At 45.7% G+C, this 20,242-nt stretch overlaps 2 protein-coding genes across 3 annotated transcripts in view; one reads left to right on the forward strand and one right to left on the reverse strand.

Annotated features, from left to right (window-relative positions):
* The first annotated feature begins 612 nt into the window (after positions 1-612).
* ZBTB48 (zinc finger and BTB domain containing 48) lies at positions 613-11,913 on the forward strand. Its single transcript, XM_054009078.1, has 11 exons — positions 613-705; positions 1,138-1,842; positions 3,206-3,486; positions 5,192-5,303; positions 6,502-6,594; positions 7,207-7,293; positions 7,675-7,829; positions 8,555-8,691; positions 9,720-9,884; positions 10,456-10,544; positions 11,554-11,913. The coding sequence occupies exons 2-11, from the start codon at positions 1,141-1,143 to the stop codon at positions 11,848-11,850; spliced, it is 2,118 nt and encodes a 705-aa protein (XP_053865053.1). The 5' UTR covers positions 613-705; positions 1,138-1,140; the 3' UTR covers positions 11,851-11,913.
* Positions 11,914-12,137: 224 nt separating this feature from the next.
* The window catches only part of KLHL21 (kelch like family member 21), a 38,714-nt gene continuing 30,609 nt past the window's right edge, over positions 12,138-20,242 (reverse strand). For both annotated transcript variants that reach the window (XM_054009077.1, XM_054009076.1), the window contains exons 4-5: positions 19,958-20,030; positions 12,138-18,336 (exon numbers count right to left, since the gene is read on the reverse strand). In XM_054009077.1, the coding sequence (XP_053865052.1) occupies positions 18,043-18,336; positions 19,958-20,030 (367 nt within the window). In that variant the 3' untranslated portion in view covers positions 12,138-18,042. The remainder of the gene's footprint in view (positions 18,337-19,957; positions 20,031-20,242) is intronic.

Raw genomic sequence — 20,242 nt, forward strand, 5'->3', positions numbered from 1 at the left:
GACACCTGTCCTTGCCAAAGCAGAGCTGGAGGCTTCCTGAAGGAGGCTGCTCCCAGCTCCCAGGACACCCGGAGAGTGAAAGACAGGAGTCCGGGGTGGGAAAGGCTTTGGCAGCGCAGTGAGAATCCTCTGCGGCCTCCGCCCCAGGATCTCCCAGCAACTGGCAGCTACTAATTAACAAAGGGGCCCGTGGGGCTCGTCTCACCGACCCCCCTTCTCAGCTGTGAGTTTACCAGACCGGTCCGGGCTGGGCCAGACCCCGGGCTGCCCGACCCGACCCGACCCCCCGCCCTGGGCCTCAGCTCAGAGACACGCGTCCTCCCTGACCAGTGTCCCGGGGGCAGGACAAAAGCCACAGCCCCCCCTCCTCCCCGCCGCGCGCTGCCCCCGGGGCTCCCCCAGCGCCCCCCCCGGGGCTCCCGCCCCCCCGTCCGCGCGCTGCCCCCGGGGCTCCCCCAGCGCCCCCCCCGGGGCTCCCGCCCCCCCGTCCGCGCGCTGCCCCCGGGGCTCCCCCAGCGCCCCCCCTCAAGGACTCACAGGCCCCGCCCCTCCCGTTGCTCTCTTGGTGGCCCCGCCCCGCGCCGTGTCGTCACGTCCGGCGCTTCCCGAAGATGGCGGCGGCCCGGCTGCAGTAGCCGCGCTCGGTTCCCTGTCGGGGCCTCGGCCGCCCCCTGTCCCGCGCCGGCTGCCGGGACCCCCGGGGAGGTGAGGGCACGTGAGCGGGGAGCGGGGCGGGCCTGAGGGGGGGCCATGGCTTCCCCCCGGAGCGGGGCGATGTCTCCCCCCGGGGCGGACCGGACCGGACCGGACCGGGGGGGCGATGTCTCCCCCCGGGGCGGACCGGACCGGACCGGATTGGGGGCGATGTCTCCCCCCGGGGCGGACCGGACCGGACCGGATTGGGGGCGATGTCTCCCCCCGGGGCGGACCGGACCGGACCGGATTGGGGGCGATGTCTCCCCCCGGGGCGGACCGGACCGGACCGGGGGGGCGATGTCTCCCCCCGGGGCGGACTGGAGGGGATATCTCCTGAGGAGGGTGATGTGGGTCCCCCCCCACCCCCCCCAAGGGCTGCTTTTTTTCCTGCCTCCCTTGGCCCCAGCCCCGCTGGCTCACCCCTGCCTCCTCTCCCTGCAGACCATGGATGGCTCCTTTGTCCAGCACAGCGTCCGTGTCCTGCAGGAGCTGAACAAGCAGCGGGAGAAAGGCCAGTACTGTGATGCGACCTTGGACGTAGGCGGGCTGGTGTTCAAAGCCCACTGGAGCGTCCTGGCTTGCTGCAGCTGCTTCTTCCAGAGTTTGTACGGAGATGGAGCCTCCAGCAGTATCATTCTCCCCGAGAGCTTTGCGGAGATCTTTGAGCTCCTGCTGGACTTCTTCTACACTGGACACCTCGCACTTACCTCAGAGAACCGGGAGAAGGTGCTTGTTGCTGCCAAGGAACTTTGTGTCCCTGAAGCTGTGGAGCTGTGTCAGGGCTTCAAGCCAAAATGCTGTGATGGCAGTGATCTAAACAACCATTGCCTTCACGAGAAAGGTCCTAGAGAAGATCTTAATGGCCACTTAAAGCAGCCAACAGACTCAGACGGAGAAGAAGCTATCAAAGCGGTGTCTAAACCTAATGTTGCCAGTGAAGTCAGCCCCAGCTGCTGCACTAGGAGAGCCAAACTAATCCAGGGACCAAGTGGGAGCCCATCTCTTCTTAGGGAAAGGCTTAAAAGGGCTGTTAAAACAAATGCACTGAGCAATTCAGGTGAAGTAAAGAACACCCAGGAATGTAAAGAAATAAAAAGGCCGCCTAAAAGAGGAGGCACTGAAGACAGAGGCATCAGCAATGAGGTGGTGCGTGGCGCATGTCTTAACACGGATTCTTTTATGAACTAAGAAACTATTCTCCTTAGAACTAAAGGTTTAAAACTTAAGCAGGGAGAGATTTGCTCCAGAAAAATGAGCATCAAGCATATAGGATGTGTCTACTAATCTTCTCAACAGAGCATGTGTTATAAGAGGGCAAGGATGGTGGTTTAAGCACAGGAGTGGGACTCAGGAGATGTGGGTTCTATTCCTGACTCTGCCACAGAATTGCTGTGTGTCCTTGAGCAGGTCACTTAACCTCTGTGGACCTTAGTGTCCCCCTGATCTGTAAAGGACGGAAAAGGTTTACCTATATCTCAGGGACATTGAGGCTTAATTGACTACTATTTGTAACTACTTTGAGCTCCACAAATGGAAGCTACTACAGAGTACAAAAAAGAAAACGAGTCCTTGTGGCACCTTAGAGACTAACAAATCTATCTGGGCATAAGCTTTCATGGGCTAGAATCCACTTAGTCTCTAAGGTGCCACAAGGACTCCTCGTTTTTTTTTTTTTTTTGCTGATACAGACTAACACAGATACCACTGAAACCTGTCACCATACAGAGTACAAAGTATTCGATACTTTTCATATTCATTAGGTTGTTTAATTAGTTTACTGGAGCAAAGCCAACACACCTGCAATTCTTAATGAGTTTGTGTATTAAAAAAGGAAGAAACTGGACATCTTAAATTAAAGAAGTACTTTGGCTCAAAGATCAGATGAAATTTCATTATAAAATTATTTTAAGGGCAGGAACTTCAGAACCACTGAACAGAAATACCTTCTTGTGCAGTATATATTGGCCTTTTGAGAGTCAGTATTGCAGGAGGCTAATGAGACAAACACTGGCTGGAGTTTGAAGAGGGCTGGGTAACTCTGATGGCTAATAACGATTTCTGTACAATTTAAGATCATGGATTCAGGGTGTTGGCAAAGACAGGGAATGATTCCTGTGTACAGCAACAACAGAGTTTAGTTAGGTTTTAAAAAAATCAAACTAGCCAGGAAGCAGCTGCTGCAAAAGATGCAGAGATGCTTGGCAGGAGGAGTGTGATTGGGTGAGTGAGTGGGGGTGGGAGAGTTATCATCTTAAAGCAGTGGAACAAGCTAAACACATCCAGTAGTCAGACTCTGCCCCTTGGGAGTTATCGGGAGAGGTTCGTAGTCAAATCCATCGAGTTTTAGTTATATTTTCCTGAAAGCTTCTTATTGTCAGACAGTGGTGCTGTCCACAAGCTCCAGCGTGTAGCTGACTTGTATAATATTGCAGTACTGCTGGAGATACAATTTCTTGTTCTGTCTAAGGTGTTCATTGAGTTAACGTAATGGCTCCCTGTTCCATCGCAGTGGGAAATGCAGGTTGTTCAAGTGTCTGATGACGTAGCAGCAGAAGATGATGGAGAAGTTCATGAGGAAACAGGTGAAGATTACATTCCTGAGAAAAAGACCCTGAGGACCAAAAAGAAATCAAATTTGGCAAAAAAGCCTAGCAGTTCGGAGCCTGCAGGGAATGCTGGGCTGGTAGAGGCTGGGACTCCTGGGAACAGAAAAGGTACAGCTGTGCCGGTTGAATGCCCCACATGTCATAAAACCTTCCTCAGCAAATATTATCTAAAAGTGCACAACAGGTAAACATTCTGATTTTTATTCCTGTTCCTTACCCATAGTAAGAGGGACCTGTGCCCGGCCTGGCTCCCAGCAGGGCTGGGCTGTACAGAGCAGTAGTGCTGAGTGGTGAACTTGAGCTCATTTCTGAACTTAAACACACAGGTTTAGGCTATGAACTAATAGCACTGGGAGGCAGGCGAGACCCGAGAGAATAGTCTGTGCCGTCGAAGTCTCTTTACTTGTTTATAGAAAGCTCCAGTTCAGGATGAAAACCTCCGGGGGTACTGAGGATCTTTGCTAGAGGAAGCCCCCAGCCCTAGCATTTCCCAGCTGTCTTTTTATGTTTCACTGGATCACATTTCCTGTTTGCAGCTGGCCAGGGGCAGATACCAATAAGACCCTCCATATAGAGGCTTGGAGTCACTGTTTGGCATAGTGACCCTTTCAGCACTGGCTGGGGTACTGAACCCAGCTAGCTGGTAGGGCTTCAGTTGGGGGTGAGAGAAACAATTTCTTGAAATGTGCTAAATTTGAGTCTGGAATGTCTCTAAAGCAGCCCAACACCCCCCCCCCCCCCTGAACTCCTAATTTCTGGCCCCACCCAGAGCCCTCACCCCCTCCTGCACCCCAATTTTGTGAGCATTCATGCCCCGCCATACAATTTCCAGACCCAGATGTGGCCGTTGGGCCAAAAAGTTTGCCCACCCCTGCTCTAAAGGTTTGAGTAAATAATGCATCTCAAGCCTCTTCCAGTGTGGCAAGTCTGGGTGGGAGAGCAGTATCGCTCGAATGGAGATAACAGCTTGTCTGTGTCGGGGGCTGCAGCACTGGGAGCAGATCTCAGTGCAAGCGCAGAGGAACTGCCACCTGTTAAAATTTGGTCAGACTCTGTATGTGGAGCTGCCTGGACTTGTTTGTTGTTTAAAACAATCCTAGAGCCAGAGAGTGAGTGGAGCTCTTAGCCCCATAGCAACAAGTGAGAAATACGGCGTAGGTCTTCAGAGTGGTAACTGATGCCTAAGGGAGATCTAGCCCACAGTAGCAGCAGGAGGAAGGAGCCCCAGGTTCCTTCTTTAAAATGCAGACACAGCTCTGTGACGTCACCTCAGCATTTCCTATCTTCACCTGCAGCAGTTGGTGGGGGTCAGCAAGCATGACTGAGATGATGGCTGTCTTCTGGAGAAGCCAAGGGTGCGAGTGTTGTGCAGGAGAGCCTTGGTGAACTGATGCTCTGAAATGCCAAGGGAGCAGCAGACCGGCTTCCTAAAGGACAGCATTCAGAAGGGTCGCTTAGGATTTTAAGCTGCATTCTAACAACTTTGACCACAGATAATGTGTTAGTGTGAACAACATTTAACTATGTATGAGTTTATAAAGTTTTTATTGTCCCCTGGCTCCAAATAGCTGGCTGCAAATGAGCAGTGCTTCACTAGCCTCTTCTAAACTAGGCTGTGATGGGGGGCGTGGACCTAGAAATGACCCTGAGTCTAGTGAAGGTCGTTGTTCATGAAGCCTCTCAAGCCACAGGACAGATTTGGCTAATTGTGAAAATAACTCATTGTCTCTGTGAGTCTGCTTCTCCGGTGTAAAACAGTTCAGACTACTAGCATCCTGGCTCTAACTTGGGATCCTGTTGTGTGAGTGGCTCCCTAACCTGTCCCAAGGAAATATTTGCCGTTGCTGTTAAAGACTGAGAATTACAGATCCTGTTTGTATTCCTTTTAGGAAACACACTGGAGAAAAGCCATTTGAATGTTCCAAATGTGGTAAATGTTATTTTAGGAAGGAGAATCTGCTGGAGCATGAAGCTAGGAACTGTATGAACCGTTCGGAGCAGGTACTTCTGGGAACTGTCAAGGGAGGAGCAGGAGACAGCAGCTGTTAAATTGTTAAAGCTGCAGCCCAAACAGATAGCATGTCTACAGCCACTTGCTTTGTTCATTTCTTGCCTAGAGCTGTAACCTGAGCTGTCTGGCCAGAGAGAGACTTCTCTTGGGGTGCTATGTGCTAAGAGTCCCAAAGGTCCAGATCCAACACTGGGAGGCTGGAACAAAATAACTTATGTTTGGCTTAAGGAGTTTCTATAAAGTGGGACATTGTGTGCATCGATGCTCAGTGCTGTGCTGGGTCTGTTACATCCACTGCCTTTCTGTGCTGATGGGACGTTAGCACAAATGCTGACTAGTTTAGAGAAGGATGCCTCCCTCTGGCAAACCAAGGCCACCTCACCAGGAAATAAACACCGGGCATAGCAGGAAAACCTTATGTTAAATCCTATGAGTTTGGCCATTTTGTTGGGCAGTTAGGAACATGAACAGAATTAGAGCCTCCATTGCAGCCTCCTATCCAACCTCCTAGAACCAAGATCAACCTCAGCCATTGAAATTCAAAATAACATTGAAACTACCTCATCTTTCCTCTCCTATCTTGCTGGTATGTGCCAGTTGAGCTTCCTGCTGAAGGGTGTACCAATCTGGTGTGGGCCTTGCACAGAGACTTACAGCAAGAAAGCATAGATTGGCACAGCATGTGTAGTCACCACTTGCTTTGGTTTGGGTTTTTGGGACAAATGTTAGTTTGGTATAACCAGAATATTCTGACTGTGTATTATAAAGAGGACATAATGTTTACATGCCAAACAGTGTCCTAACCAAACTCTGAGGAGTCTGAATTCTGATATGCACCTGTTTTCTATGCCAGCTTCTTGCTTTATCTTCCATCCCCTTTGCCTGTGCCCTTCCTTTCTTGCCTTTCCATGAGCAGAGCTGCTTCTGTAGTGAAGTATCAGAGGGGTAGCCGTGTTAGTCTGGATCTGTAAAAAGCAACAGAGTCCTGTGGCACCTTATAGACTAACAGACGTATTGAAGCATGAGCTTTTGTGGGTGAATGCCCACTTCGTCAGACGCATGTCATGCTGTGTCTGACGAAAGCTTATGCTCCAATACGTCTGTTAGTCTATAAGGTGCCACAGGACTCTTTGTTGTTCTGTACTGAAGGGTCTCGCTGACTATCTCATCTCCTCCTGTCTTTTTCAGGTTTTCACCTGTTCAGTCTGCCAGGAGGTATTTAAGAGGCGAATGGAATTACGGCTGCACATGGTGTCACACACAGGGGAAATGCCTTACAAGGTCAGCACAGTGGGCCCTTGAGCATTCCTGGGAATGACTGAGAGAGGCTGTCATGAAAAGAAAGAGGGGCGTGTGTGCAAAGATGCCTTTCTATTCTGGAGTTGAGGGACTGATCACACCCAGCCAGGCCTTGAGAGCATGCGTCACCATGTGGCAAGGACTCAAGGAATTTGGGCTGGTGCTGTGGACGTGCGTGGGTCACTGGGCTGCTGCCTACACCTTAATTCTGGAATATTGTTTTGGTTTATTCCCTTCCTTTTATGGCAGCTGCATTTATCCTGTGTCTTAAAGTGCTGATCCCACTGATCCCTGTCGCCAGACCATAGATGTGCTCCACATATCACTCCTCTCCTCGAGAAAGGGGGTGTGCCTTGTAGGGGAACATGCAGGCAGAGCCCAAGGCTTATAGCCTGGGTGCGAGTGCCAAGGATGCATCTGGAATTTAGGGGGCTTGCCTGGTTATATGTTGTAGGCAAGTGGAAAGGATTTTGTGTCTTGCATCTTTCCTCTTCTCCCCTTTGGCCACTCTGCATTAGTAAAACCTTAAGCTCTTCTAACTCAGTGAGTGCTCTGGAAATGGCCAGAGGCTGACTCTTGTCTCATGTATTTCAGTGTTCCTCCTGTGTACAACAGTTCATGCAAAAGAAGGATCTTCAAAGCCATATGATAAAGTTACATGGTGCTCCAAAACCACATGCGGTAAGGGCAAGACTAATGTGGGGTGGGCAGAGTTGACATTTTGGGGGTAAAACATGGAATGGGTCCATGGGAATCTTGAATTATTACTGAGGGAGGAGGGATGCTAGTGCAGTGGCATGAAGCAGTGATGGCTAATCAAAGGATCCTAACCTTCATCTGGTCCTAGTGTGGTGCCAGGCAAAGAACATCAGCTGGGCTGACTATGTCATTTAGAGGCTGGCAGCCTCTAATCCTCATCTGGAGGAGGCTGTGTCCACCAGAGGCTTGGCCTGGGCCTTGCTTTTGATCTTGGCTGTATTCTCTGGGAAGCCAGTTCCCTGAGCGTGTGACCGAACTCCTGCTGTCGGCCTCTGATCCTAATCTCTCCCTTTGGACTTGTAGTGCTCTGCCTGCTCCAAGTGCTTCCTGTCTCGAACGGAGTTGCGCCTGCACGAGGCATTCAAGCACCGTGGGGAGAAACTGTTTGTCTGTGAGGAGTGTGGGCACAGGGCTTCAAGTCGCAATGGCTTACAGATGCACATCAAGGCTAAACACAGGTAAGGCATGGGGAGGGGGGGGGGTCCCCAGGTCACAAGCGTTTGCACATCCTTCAGCCCCGTCTACTGTCTGTCTTCCTTGCAGACCTGCTGATCTCTGGAACATATTGCAGGGACCAGTCCTGCAGCGGCCAGGAGATGAACAAGGCGGGACGGGGATAGACATCACCCCCCTTTAGTGGTCTTTGCCCCTTGAGAAATAGTACTACGGAAGGCCAGCACTTGGTTCTGCAAGAGCTGGCCAGTACTGCTTCTTCCCCCAGAGATGTAGCTTACCCATATGCTGTTTGCAGTTTGTGTGGCTTCCATTGGCTCAGTCGGTTCATTGTCTTTGGAAGCTGATCAAGCAGTTACTGTATCTGGTTTCGTGGTGTTCTTTAGGTCACCAACACATTTCGTCAATGTTTTCTTCATGCTCCCTATCAGTATGGGGTCCCCAGGACTAGCTGTAACATCTGAGGGCGAAGAGACTCTAGCTTCTGCTCTTTGTACCTATAGACTGGTCTAGGATGTTAATCGCAGTTCTTGGACCTCTTCAGGTCTTTGTTTTGAGAGAGGTTTGAAACAGGTTTGAATTCGGGAACTTTGGAACAGCTGTGAAAGCTGACTTAACTCCCAGGAGTCTAACCCTTCTAATGGAGAGCTGTGGGTAGGGGTTGTTCCCCCAACCAAAGAGGCTCTTCAGGATGGGAACAAACTGAACACGGTTCTCATTGTCCTTCCAGAAACGAGCGCCCCTATGTGTGTGAGTTCTGCCATCACGCCTTCACCCAGAAAGCCAACCTCAACATGCACCTCCGCACGCACACAGGCGAGAAACCTTTCCAGTGCCACCTTTGTGGGAAGACGTTCAGGACACAAGGTACAGACAGCATCCTTTGCTTGGCCTGCAAAGCTGGCTGTCATTACAGTTCCTCATTCCAGCCCCTGGAGAGCTGCACTGAATGTGTTTGTCTTAACTCCAGCAGGGGGTGTTCTAATGGGCCAGACCACAGGTCCAGCTGGTGCTCTGCCTCTAGCAGCATCAATACCTGATACCTTCAGGGGAGGGTCATAGTAAGCATGCCCTAGTGCAATTCTTTCCTGCCCCCTTTGGGCTCATACTATGCAATGCTGCCTCAGGAATAGGAAAACATAATAGAAGCTAAAAACTCTTACCAGCTGGAAGGGAGGGAGAAGTGGCCTGTGGTACCAAGACAGTATGGCAGCTGCTTTTCTTCCAGATTTAAAAGGCCAGCTACCAGAAAAGCATGCTGGGAAATAGAAACTAAGGGAAGAGTTGAAATCCCCCTCCCATCTTTCTGGATGTTGAGGTTCTAGGAGCGAAAATGTATCCCAGTGTTTTCAGAAACCTGGTATATTAAAAAAAAAAAAAAAAAAAAAGCAGCTTCTTCAATGTATCGAAAGTAAAACTTTCTGATGTTTTCCAGACATCAGCTGCATCCTCTGCTCACAGTTCACCGCATGTCACGGCAGTGCTGAAGTAGATTTTTATAGGCCTATCCTAGCACCTAAATAACTTCTGCAGATTTTTTAAGATGTTACATATTTCTGTCCTTTTTGAAATACAACACTTGTCTCCTCCCCAATCTGTCCCTGCAGTGAGTTCCAAAAGTTACTATATGAAGCTATCAAATTAATTTACTTATTTCATGGAGTATCCCCTTATTCTTTTATGCCTGGATACTTTGGAAGGGAGAGACTGACCACTCTTCCCAATACCCTTAACTGAAACTATAAAAACAGTGAATTCCCATTTGCATCTTTTCTAAAAAACTCTAAGAAAATAGTGTCTGAAGGCTGTAGCGAGTATGAGAAGAAATGGCAGCACTCTGTGGTAAAGTTTCTGTACATGAAGGATAAATTTCCTGTCTCTCTCATCTGTGTTAGCGAGTCTGGATAAGCACAACCGCACACACACTGGTGAACGCCCCTTCAGCTGTGAGTTTTGTGATCAGAGGTTCACGGAGAAAGGGCCCCTTCTGAGGCACATTGCTAGCAGGCATCAGGAAGGAAGACCACACTTCTGCCAGATCTGTGGGAAAACATTCAAAGGTAATGCCCATTACAGCAATGCTGCTGCATCCTCCTACGCAGGAGTTAGGAGGCCTCTAATTTGCCTTGAGCCTCTGTGTCTTAATTCATAGTGACCATGCAAGTGCTAGTCAGGGAATTAGGACATTCTGTTTGCCTGCTGTGGCAATCGGAGGCAAATAAATGTCTGACTGCACTCCAACTCTTAACACTGTTTGCAGAACAGAAGTGGATCCAGCATTTCTGTGTTTTGTCAAACATGGAGTCTCTTGCAGGGATTCTTATGTCCATTGCTGATGCAATATTCAGCAAAACTGTTAGAGAAAGCGGAGCAACGGGTGGGCAGGAAGGGAAGAGAACACATCTCCTTCAAGCTTTTCCTGGGACTTAGCTGGCCAAGTTTGAGGCTTTAGTACAACTCTTCAAAAAGGAATCTCCCTTTCACCATGTCTCTTGCCATAGTAACATTTCCAATGTAGCTCAGGCCTATGATTGTTTAACTCAGGGACTCTCCGTGCAGTGTTCAGACCATGAACACGTTGCCATGTTCAGCCAAGTGGCTAATAAATGGTTTCTAACTTTCCCTTCTCAGCTGTTGAACAGTTGCGTGTCCATGTTCGCAGACACAAAGGAGTGAGGAAGTTTGAATGCACTGAATGTGGTTACAAGTTCACCCGACAGGTATGGAGTTTTCCTAATTCCACTTGCAATGAGCAAATGTACTCTAAGCCCGGTTGAGTCACTAGCTTTCTATTTGCAAAAGAGATGAAACAGATGGGAAACAGAATTAGTCTTATAAAGTGGTGTATTTCTTCAGGAGGGAAAACAGAGGGGTCCTAAACTGAAGCATGTTCACTGCCCCTTGTGGACAGGAATGAAGCAGAGCAGCACTTGGAGTGTCTGAGCTGCCGGCCGCCCAGGCGGGGTGAAAAGGGCAGTGCCAGTTAGTGCCCTTGCTCCTTTGACCAAGTTTTCCCTCGGTAACCCCACCAAAATCTCATCTCATTTACTAAAGTCCTTGGAGGGGTGGGAAGAGAGGAAGCAAAGAAAGAGATTTCTATGGACAGGTGACACATCACACTGGGATAAAAACCCCAAAAGAACTAAATGCTTTAATGAGTATTTGAGGCAACCTAAATCTAGTGTGAAATATGGGCCTCTGCTCTTTGCTCCTAGCCTGGGTAGTGGCTGTGACGGATGAGAAATGAGTGAGGATTGAGTCCCTACTAGAGCAGCCCAGAAGGCTTCAAAAATGGGACTTTCTTTCCTACTAGCTGTGTCTGCCATTCCCTCTCCACAGCTGGAATCCTGCTCCTGCTGTGTGACCACGTGGTGGCACTGCCTTCTGGCCCCAAGGAGAAGAGGCTAAGTTACCACCTTCTCTCTTAGAGGAAGTGTTAGGGGGAACAGAAGTTTCTATGGAAGGGCTACCCCATCCTTGTCTTCTTACCTGTTGTCATTTCCCCCTTCCTATGGCCTTTTGGGAGGAGGGGGTCTGTTCTCCCACATTTGTGAATTTACTGTGTGCATTTATTTCCCTGCATGCTTTCTCCACCCCTAGTGCTAATTAGACCTAACCTTTTAGCCACCAACATTCCTGCACCCTGGACCTCATTCATGGCCAAGAGGAGGCTCTGCTGTGCATGTTTTAGGTGGGTAATGATAGACTTTGATTGCTCTTCTTTTAAAGGCCCACTTGAGGCGCCACATGGAGATTCATGACAGGGTTGAAAACTACAACCCCCGGCAGAGAAAGCTGCGGAACCTAATCATTGAGGATGAAAAGGCTGTTGTGGTAGCACTCCAGCCCCCACATGAATTAGAGGTGGGGCCTGCAGAAGTCATTGTGGAATCCCTCTCTCACAGCTCCCTGGGTGAAGCAATCCCTGTACAGAGACTATGTTCAAATGAGACCTTCTCTATGACAGATGTTATTGAACAATCTCTTATCATTACTACAGCGATCCCCGAAGATTGTGAAACATAGCACTTAAGTCCTTGTACACACCTTTCCCTCTCAAAAATAAATAAAATGAAGTCTTAGGTTGGACTAACTGTTCACAAGGGCTTGATGTTTGTGTTTCAAAGCCTACATTCTCAAAAGTCCCCTGCCTCTTACTTTAAAAATATCATCCTTGTACTGAGCTTTAAGGGGGTGGGGAACAGTGTCTAGTTAAGTGCTGAGCTGGTGGAGGGGCACAAAATAGGGAGTTGGCAGCTTACCTCTTAATGAACCAACTGTAAGTGAGCAGAATAAATCTCCCCTGCTTGAGCTTGAACTATAATTTTTTGTTCCCTCATGCTTAATACTGTCAACTACCTTTCTAACCCAGTTGGAAAGATACTGCCTTTTACAGACTTGTTTAGAAAAAGTAGTTTTGTTTTGGGGGAAAATGCCCTCCAGCACTGTGGCAGGAACAAGAAGAATGCCTCCCCTAAACCATCCTTCTGGTAGGCATCTGTAGATGATATAGTGAAACTTCACTCCTAATCTCAAGTATGGCAGTTGTAAGTGTCCATGTACGGGTCACACTTGTGTACAAATACATGGATCTTGCTCTCCTGGTGGCAGCAGTGTTGAAGTCTGGCTTTACACAACCCAATACCATGAACAGCATACCAAAGTTAGCCTTCAGGTAAGAACTACGTAAAGTTGTTTAGTAATCCCATTTTTGCTAAGAAGACTCCAACCCTGGCTTCGGATAGTTTAATTTAGGCTGCATTTATCAAAATCACCTAAACAAATTAAGTACCCAGATCCTACTGAATTTTATTTGGAGTTGGGTATCAAGCTCCATTGAAAATCCCTTAATGACTTATACAAGAACAGCAAATGTGTGAAAACTCAGAGCTAATCAATCTCTCCAAGAGTGTACTTGCTTCCCTGCCCCCACCCTGTTAGATCAGTAATGCAGAAAGACCCTCTAAAATGTTAGTTCTCTAGGGAGAGATGAGCCTAATGCTATGAATGTGATTGCAGGAGGAAGAGTGTGATTGTGTAAATATATTCCACATAAGCAACATTGTAGCTGTGTTGGTGCCAGGATATTAGAGAGAAGGTGTGTAAGGTAATATTTATTGGACCGGCTTCTGTTGGTGAGAGAAATTAGCTTATACGGAGCTCTTCTTACTTCTCACCTATATTCCACTAACTTAACTCCTTGGCCAAAAACTTTTTATCTGGCTTGGAATCCTGCAGGCATGGTCTGTGATCCTGCACTATAGCTACAAGCTGCCATTTTGGTGAGAGGAGAATCAGCGCTGTAAAGGACCATCCTCCTGCAGAGACAAAGGGCACAGCTGGGGTTTTACCCTGCTGCTCATTTTGTGGTGTTGGCAACCAGCACAATTTAGGAGCTATAATGGTGAGCAAGGGAAGAGAGTGGGCCTGGCTCACCATAGACCACGTGGAAGATGAGGTTTAGCTCATCTATCCCCCTGGAATGGACTTGGCACAACAGCTGTTTGATTGCGCCATATAAGGGCAGTTTGAAATGTCTTGAGTGAAGGCTTGATATTGTAAGTCTTCAACAATTTCTTTAAAACAGGTGGCTGTATTATATAACTTTTACTTTACATGCTGGTGCTTTTAAACTCAATCATGTGTACTGATCAAGGACAGACAGCTGAGATGATTAAGTTATCATACCTCTATCAATACTGAGGCCTGCTCTACACTGGGGAGGAAGGGGGAAATCGATCTAAGATACGCAACTTTAGCTACGAGAATAGCATAGCTGAAGTCGATGTATCTTAGATTGAATTAAAATTACTTGATCCAGCGCTGCGAGGACGTGAAGTGACACCCGCGGCTCCCCCGTCGACTTTGCTTCCGCCTCTCACTGAGCTGGAGTTCAGCAGTCGACGGGAGAGCAAGCGGGGATCAATTTATTGCGTCTACACTACACGCGATAAATCGATCCCCGTAGACGTACCCTGAGTTACTAATTCCAACCACAGAAGGATGCATCAAGTAAAAACCCACCAAAAAAAAAGCAAGTTCTCAGCTGCTTAACAGTTATGGGAGGAGGCTGATGAGCAACTTCACAATCTCGCAGTACTTTATCCATAAGGCTTGTATCACTAAGATAGGCATGGTCAACTTTTTACACTGAGGGCTGTCTGCACAGCTTGTGAAAAGTCATGTGTGCTTAAGGATACCAAACTCTCATGACCATCTCTGTCCTTTAACACTACCGCTGTTGACAAAGCACCTAAATTTAAGATGCAAATTCTCCAGCAAGAGATAACTAGTACATCAGCTGTGAGGCAATTTAAGGGAACTGAGAATTTCAACAACTGGACTACTTGAATCCCCTGCTACCTTTACAAAAAGCTTTTGCAGACTGTGGCTGAAAGTTGCTTTGGCTCTGAAGTAGATTTAGTTTAAGAAGTTTGTCAGTGCACATATCAGAATTCAACCAAGTTATGCTAGAGCATTTCACAAGTAGCTGATTAGATTCCAGAATGGAGTACAGATTAGAGAACTAACTTCCAGGGTTATTTCTTAAGTGACACTATACACAGTACCTTGACCCCTCAGCCTGATTTTCTGGTTATTGTAAACTGCCACTCTTAGAATACTAAATTACTCAAGTCACTTAAAGTGAGACGATCTATGGCAGCAAGACAGCATAAGTGTCTGCATTATTAGCAGTACTCACACAGTGACAGCCATGCAGAAGACATTTTAGTATAGTTAATTTGTGATAGGAAGGCTGGGAACATTCTAAAAATGGTAGTGGAGCAAAAATGGGATTTGTTGTAAGTGTACTTAATAGTAACTAACAAACAGCTTGGAAGAGAACTCTTAGATCACACTTCCTCTATGGGTGAAGTAAGACTACCCTTCAATGTTTTCTCTTTGGAAAGTGACTATTTAATTTGACAAACATGCATCAGAGGGAGAGCCACCACAGGCAAATTAACCCTATCAGATCTAGAAGCCTCCCTGCCGTCACTGAGAGCTGAACAAAACATTTACATTTAACATGTTTTATTTAGCTTGATCATTTCAAGTAAGTTTAAAAACAAAAGTATGAATAAAATTCCAAAATCTGTCAAAATGTAAAATGCCTTTGCTTCAAAGGATGGTATTTAAACAGTATTTAAAGGTTTGGACACAATGAAAATCTACAAAAAGTTATAAATACAAACCTAAAGTTACTCAGCTGGTTTTGGAACGTCAAGATGACATAGGTCCAGCAGAGAGCACTACGGGAGGAGAATGTTCTACATAAATATACTTTAATAGTTCAGCATAAATACTTGACCATTCTACTATGCAAATTAAGTTATACTAAATCACAACATGTAGGCAGCAGTGCTCCACATCTTAAGATGGACTTGAATACATGTCTTAAACTACTGCCACCCTACTGAGCACCACATGGTTGTGTTTACCATTCCCATTACAATAACTGCACAAGCTCAGTGGAAGATGTAGGTTTCCTACTGGTTACTATAAAATTTGTGATACTAAAAGCCTGACTGAGATAACCAAATGGTCCACTGATTGGTATTCCCAACTTCCAAGTAGGAAACTCAGTGAGTTTTTCGTTCTTTCCAGCTGGTAGCACTACCAAGGGTCAAAGTCTGACATACCAGTCTAAGCTTCTTTGCCTAATACAGAAGTAGGAGTCCCACCATCTTGTCTAGTCATCCTTTGCCAGCAGACTGATGTTCATGACATGAAGCTCTAGCAAGAGCTTTTGGAGCATGATCTCCAGGACTCCCCTGCAACATGTGCAAAAGTTTCCAAAACAAAACAGAAGTTGAAGTTTGCCAACTCTATCAAGTGGATTTATACAGTAACTTTGTTCCACCCACTGTGAAGTCTTGGTAGACGGAAGTCTGTCAACACAATCTAGTTGCTCTATATCCCTGTCTCAAGCTACATTCTGATAAGGCACTGTCAATAACCTATCAAGGTTTGAGTGGTCCAAGTTCAGGATAATGGGAAGAATCTCTGCTGAAAGTTTGCAATAGAGAGAAAATGTTCGAGAGAGAACAGACTCAAGAGCTGTAGAAAATGCTTTATCCCTTGAGAACTTAGGACATTTCAGTGAGTTAAGATATCCTACAGCATCTTCCAAATGAAGAAGCCTAAAGATTTGTGTGATTGAATATCTGGGTTTGTCACATGTAGGTGAAGTTTAAATTCATACAGTTTTCCCACTGAGAAAATGCACAGCTACCATCTCACCCACTATTTCACTTCATCATTCTTTCCTAAAGGACATTAATGCTTGCTTTCAACTAGACCATGCTGCATTTTGAAATTTAAGAGCTTTGTAGGAACAGCCAGACAATCAAGGAATTAGCAGGAAATTTCCTCTTCCATTGAAACGTGCTTGCTTAGTTTAAATACAGGAAATAAAATTAAGCCTGCCAGATCACTTAAGTCTGAAAGCAAAACTTACTGATTACAAAAGCAATAGCGATCTAAACAAAATTCAGTCTCTATGCACTAACTAAAGGCCCTGATTAGCATTTACCAACTGCTCAAAAATTCCAGCAGCTGCTTTAAATTATTTTGATGAATGTCAATTCTCACGTGTAATATTAACATGTTAGAAAGTTCTATCACTCAGCAAATTGATCCATTTATAAACCGTAAATTTACCTTAGCTTAGCCACCATTCTTTATCATGAATGTTTGAAGCAGCATAAAATTATTTTTCTATATACCAAATACTGTAATCAATTACTTTGCTCAAATCCATGGGACAGTTCCCAAGGAAGCTCTTCTTTATTTCCTCCCTTTAAATAAGTTCTCCCCTAAAAATACCATTCTGATCTACTTCTTTAGTGTCTAAATAGTGAGAATACCCCTTCTACATTTTATAGTGTCCCCATCTACTATCCAGGACCTATCTGCTTAATCTAGCACAAATTTTGCCATCCTTTATATAAAAAGAGTCAAGTTAAAGTCTTTAGAGCTTATGGAACATCAATAATAAATAGCAAATAACCTCACTAGACAAGACCATACTGCAGAGATTTCTCTGCCAAGTTCAATGGCAGGCTAAACAGTTTGATAGAAACAAAAAGGTTATTCACATTTGAATGTCGATGGAGGAGGATGTTCTTGTCCAAGAGATCTTTGACATGAGCCCCCAGCCCCTAAAGTCTCCCCCACTCTTCTTCTCAGATGGATATTTGCTTAAAGAAACTGAAATGCATTTGACATTTCACTCAATCTAAGTATGTGAATCATTTTTAAAATGATAAGTTTCTAAAGAAACATTTTCCTAGTAAGGACCAATAAAAGCACAAGCTGCTTGGGGGTAATGAAAATTCTGTATAGAAACTTTCAGTGCTGTAGCAGTTTTTAACAATTTATCACATTTTTAAGGTTGCGGTGGAGGGAAATTTCAAACTTCATGACTCTCAACCTTAATATCCTTGCACTGAGCTTTTTATGCAAATGCAGTTTAATAGGTTCTTCATAAAAGCATGAAGAGTGACTAAAGTTTATGGTGGCTCAGCATATTTAGGGTTAGATATTTATATCCTCATATCTGCACATCTATAATGAACCCAAACTTTGTAGGTGGAATTTTCCCTCAGATCATATTGGCAAGAGGTCTATCTTCCTCTGGAGCACTGAGAAGAGCATTAGATCTGCAGGCATATCTTACCAAATCAATCTCTCCCCTTTCAGAGAGCCTCTGGTATTAGCGAACTTTAGTCCACCCTATCTTCTGTGTTTCCATAAAATACCGCCACAAAGAATGGAATTTGGTGGCAAATATGAAGTGTTATGATGTGGAAAGCTGCTGACTGCAGGGTACTAGTGAAAGCTGTCTGATCGAAAGCTACACAGTGCTGCCTGGAAGAGCAATACTGGTGTTTGAGTAACAAGTGATTTTTCAAAAATACCTGTTTTTTTCCAGAGTTCTCTTATCAGAGCTTTTCTGTGGCTAATGCTGCACCTTCTCCATCCACAGAAAAGTGCTGAGGGACAATGCACCCAAAGAGGCCTCCAACTTTCTGCCAACTATGTTTCCTACAACAACATTTTAATCTTTCAGGGTTTTTACTACCTCCCTACTTGCACTTACTGATCAATCCATTTCAGAGTTTCCAAGCACCAGTTTGCCTCCTGCCCTCCCCCAAAGTGACACTGGTTATTTGTAATGAATTCACTTCAAGCCAGAGAGAAGTTTTTCTACTGTTAACGTAACTCATTAAGATTCTGATTATGAAGATTCTGGCGCTGCCTGTTTAGGTTAATGGCATTATCCAGAGTGATACTGTCGTCGTCTTGTGTAGTTTGTGGCATAAACTGTCGGAATATGCTGACACTTCCATGCCAGAAGGTGGGTTCAGGCAGCCGTCCCACTATGCTCCATGTTCGAGTTTCTGGATCATAAGCTTCCAGCACGTCTGAAAGTTCAAATGTGTTATCGTAGCCACCAGAGACATAGAGCTTCCCACCGAGCACAGCCAAGCTCCCTCCAACATGAACCTACAATTAAAAACATGTTATTAGAGACGACCATCCTGGCTTAACAAGGAGATCTTCAAAGACCTGAAACTCAAAAAAGAGTCATACAAAAAGTGGAATATAGGTCGAATTACGAAGGATGACTATACGAAAAAAACAACAGAAGCATGTAGGGACAAAACCAGAAAAGCCAAGGCACAAAACAAGATAAAACTAGCTAGGGACTTAAAGTGTAACAAGAAAACCATTTAAAAATACATTAGAAGCAAGAGGAAGAACAGGGTAGGCCCATTACTCAATGAGGAGGGAAAGACAATAACAGAAAACACAGTAATGACTGCAGTTTTAAATGCCTTTTTTGTTTCAGTTTTTACCAAAAAAGTTATCAGTGACTGGACAACCAACATAGTGAATATCAGTGTAAATGGGGTAGGATCTGAGGCTAAAATAGGGAAAGAACAAGTGAAGAATTACTTAGACAAGTTATAGGTCTTGAAGTCAGCAGGGCTTGATGAAATACATCCTATAATATTTAAGAGATCTTGGAGCCATTAGCAATTATCTTTGAGAACTCATGGAGGATGGAAGAGATCCTAGAGGACTGCAAAAGTGCAAACATAGTGCCGATCTATAAAAAGGGGAACAAGGACAACCTAGGGAATTGTTCTCCTTAACCAACGAGGACAGGACATGAAGTAATGGGCTTAAATTGCAGTAAAGCAGGTTTAGGTTGGACATTAGTTATGAAGTTTTTCCTATCAGGGTAGTTAAGCACTGGAACAGATTACCTAGGGAGGTTGTGGAATCTCCATCACTGGTGGTTTTTAAGAACAAGTTATACAAACTCCTGTCAGGGATGGTCTAGATAATACTTAGTTCTGCCTCTGTGCAGGGCACTGGACTAGATGACTTATCGAGGGCCCTTCCAATCCTACATTTATAGGATTATGTCCCTTTAGGTAGGTAAACTGATCTCTAGCATAGCAGCTAGTCCCAAATTTGTGGGTCCTCTGCTATTGCTGGCAATTGCTGCTCTGGAACAGGTATGGTGCTCACAGGTCCCAGCAGGTGACACCATACCACCATGCCAACACAACTGTAACAGAACTGACAAGTCCCAGCCAAAAGGTCAGCAGCATTAACTCCAACTAAAGGAGCTATAATTCAAGAACCACAAAACAACAAGATTCAAACAAAGATCTCTGCTAACCTATGCAGCTGCACCACATGATGGTTTGGGCGTTTACAGCTTGTCTACATTGTGCATTAGTCCACACTAGAGAGGTGTAAATTCTAGTGTAGTATTGTATACTACATTAATGCACACTAGAGAACTTTTAGTGCAGGCCAGCTAGTGCGTGACACCCTAGTGTGCACTGGAATTTATACCCTTCTAGAGTGGACTAATGCACAGTGTAGACAAGCCTTCATTGTTCTCTATTGGTCACCTAAACTACAAGTGCTCTGAAACAAGGACTACCTTTTGCTGTACATGGCTGAACATATTGTTAGCATTCACTGAGTTTATTTTGTGTTGTATCAGTGCTTAAATAATTAAGTCACTCCCCTGCCCCAAGAAGCTTATAATCCAAAGGAATTGTTTCCAGCAGTTTTTAAAATGAACTCATTGTCAACATCCTACCTGAAGCATAGGAGGGATTTTGTCCCATTCATTCTTCATTGGATTGTAAACATCCACTTCAGCAGAGTCATCTCTATAAAAGAAAAAAGGAAACCACTATTCAGAAAGCTGTAAAGGCTCCCCCCATTTCATCAAGCACGGGTGAAAGTAGTCCAAGCAAGTGCCGGAAGTGCTATATTAGCACTTTTGCTTCCACCTGGTTACATTCACAAACTCATGTGCACATTGATCAAATTGCACTTGCACCAAGACATGAGATATGGTGCACACTTCAAACTGCTATAT

The sequence above is a fragment of the Malaclemys terrapin genome, chromosome 19 (genome assembly GCF_027887155.1).
Source record: "Malaclemys terrapin pileata isolate rMalTer1 chromosome 19, rMalTer1.hap1, whole genome shotgun sequence".
Taxonomy (NCBI): Eukaryota; Metazoa; Chordata; order Testudines; family Emydidae; genus Malaclemys; species Malaclemys terrapin.